At 37.5% G+C, this 2,042-nt stretch overlaps 2 protein-coding genes across 2 annotated transcripts; both read left to right on the forward strand.

Moving 5' to 3' along the window:
- The first annotated feature begins 250 nt into the window (after positions 1 to 250).
- LOC129755266 (mitochondrial import inner membrane translocase subunit Tim10B) lies at positions 251 to 823 on the forward strand. The gene is made up of 3 exons (XM_055751667.1): positions 251 to 355; positions 416 to 589; positions 652 to 823. The coding sequence occupies exons 1-3, from the start codon at positions 335 to 337 to the stop codon at positions 817 to 819; spliced, it is 363 nt and encodes a 120-aa protein (XP_055607642.1). The 5' UTR covers positions 251 to 334; the 3' UTR covers positions 820 to 823.
- LOC129755265 (L-seryl-tRNA(Sec) kinase) lies at positions 823 to 1,790 on the forward strand. Its single transcript, XM_055751666.1, has one exon. The coding sequence runs from the start codon at positions 840 to 842 to the stop codon at positions 1,758 to 1,760; it is 921 nt and encodes a 306-aa protein (XP_055607641.1). The 5' UTR covers positions 823 to 839; the 3' UTR covers positions 1,761 to 1,790.
- The last annotated feature ends 252 nt before the right edge of the window (positions 1,791 to 2,042 follow it).

A 2,042-nucleotide genomic window follows, 5' to 3' on the forward strand; every position in this document is an offset into this window, starting at 1 on the left:
ACCAGAAAATTTCATAACATAGTGAAATAGAGGTTTTACAACACAATCAAAATGAAATTGGAATTCATTTTCGTTCTAAAACATGTTTTTCTTTGAAATTTCTGCCATTCGCAAATAAATTTTCGATACATTCGTTTTTGTGACGTCACAAAAAAAAATCCAATATGGCTCTCGACACTACCTTATTTAAATATTCCTTGTCTCGACACTACCTTATTTAAATATTCCTTGCGTGCACCAAAATCTGTCATCTGTTGTAAACACATCAGCTGGCGCAGCAAATTTGCTCGATTGTTGTGTAATTTTCTTTATCATTAAAACTATCACACATATTATGGATCTTGAATTAAGAAATGTAAGTACCAGTTTTTGAAAATGTAAGCCATCATTTTGATAATATAAAACTTGTGTTTAGTTGAAGGATTTCCTCGGACTGTACAACAAGGTAACGGAGCTCTGTTTTACCCGGTGTGTCGAGAACTTTTTCAGCCGAGACTTGTCCGGGGACGAAATCCGGTGCACCGAACGGTGCGTCGGGAAGTTTACCAACGTCAACCAGAGGCTAATGCAGGTTTACGTCGGCGTTCAGGTGAGATTTTGATTTTTTTTTTAATTCATTTTATACATAGGTAATGAGGTTTTTTTCTGTAGAGCGAGATCAATCTGCGAAGGATGCAGGAAGTCGAGGCTGAACAGGCTAAACTGGCAGCGGCACAACAGGAACAGCAAATCTCATTAGAAGCTTCAAGTCCCCAGCCGGCTGCTGAAATAGGAGCGAATCCCCCGGAAGTAGCAAAAATAGAAACTGTAGCCAATTAATTTTAATTCAGCATTTTCGAATGAGAAAGCTCCTAACTAAACCAACCATGAAACAAATTTGTTTGAACGTATTGATAGGATTACCTGGTGCGGGAAAGACCACCTTTTGTCGAGAAGTTACAAAATATCTGGAGTCGAAACATTCTTCTTTGTCTGTGATTCATGTCTGTTTTGACGATTACATTAAAGTTAATTCACAAATAGAACTCGAAAGTGGTTCGTTTAAGGAACAGAGGAACCAACTTCTACTTTCACTGGATAGACTTTTAGAATTCATAGTTAAGAAAGATTCAAGCTGTAACAGTAGGAACGCATCTCGAATGTTGGATTCAGAATTTCAAACGGTAATAGCCAAACTCAACGCTGACAGCAAAACCTGCTTTCTCATATTGTTGGACGACAACATGTACTACAGAAGTATGAGATTTTCGGTTTACCAACTATCGAGAAAGTATCAAACGGGATATATGCAAATGTTTTTCGAGGTACCTCTGGAAGTGGCTCAAAGACAAAATGCTCAGCGAGAAGAACCAATTCCTGATCAGGTGTTAGTTAGAATGGAGTCCAAACTGCAGAAGCCTCTGGTAGATTTCTGTCACTGGGAGAGGAACAGTTTCCATTACAAAGAGCAACCGTTTGATTTCACTTCAATTGAGGAATGTGTTTTCGAACGATTAGAACATCCGGAACGTTCCTTAGAGGAGGTCCCTGATAGAAAGCCAATGGAACAGTCCGCAGTTCATAAAATTGATTTAAGGCTACGGAAAACTGTAGGAAAACTGATCAAAAATCAGTCTGGAACAGGAGGTGTGGATAATCGAAATTTATCTATCGAACTGAATCGAAAGAGAAAAAGTTTGCTCGATGATATGCGGAACAGACTGCTAGAAATTGACGACAATATCACAGACGAAGAATTGCAGAAGCTCTTTTGTTGTTAAGTTGTAAATAAAAAATCTAACCAACTGGTACCAACGTGTTTCTGATTAGGTAGGTGCTTCGTAATGTGAAATAGTTGAAAGTTTTTCACAGGTTTTAGAACTTAGCGGCGAATTCTTTAAGGGATGGTCTACCGTGGGATCGTTTAAGTTATTTATCATTCCTTTTTTTTGTAGTTTTTGGGAAGTTATTTTTGCAAATCAGTTTTATTTATTCTTCTTTGAACTATTAGTCGTTTAGAAGTCTTACTTGAGTTAAATCTGATTCATTTTAAGGAATTTTGT

The sequence above is a fragment of the Uranotaenia lowii genome, chromosome 3, assembly GCF_029784155.1.
Source record: "Uranotaenia lowii strain MFRU-FL chromosome 3, ASM2978415v1, whole genome shotgun sequence".
Taxonomy (NCBI): domain Eukaryota; kingdom Metazoa; phylum Arthropoda; class Insecta; order Diptera; family Culicidae; genus Uranotaenia; species Uranotaenia lowii.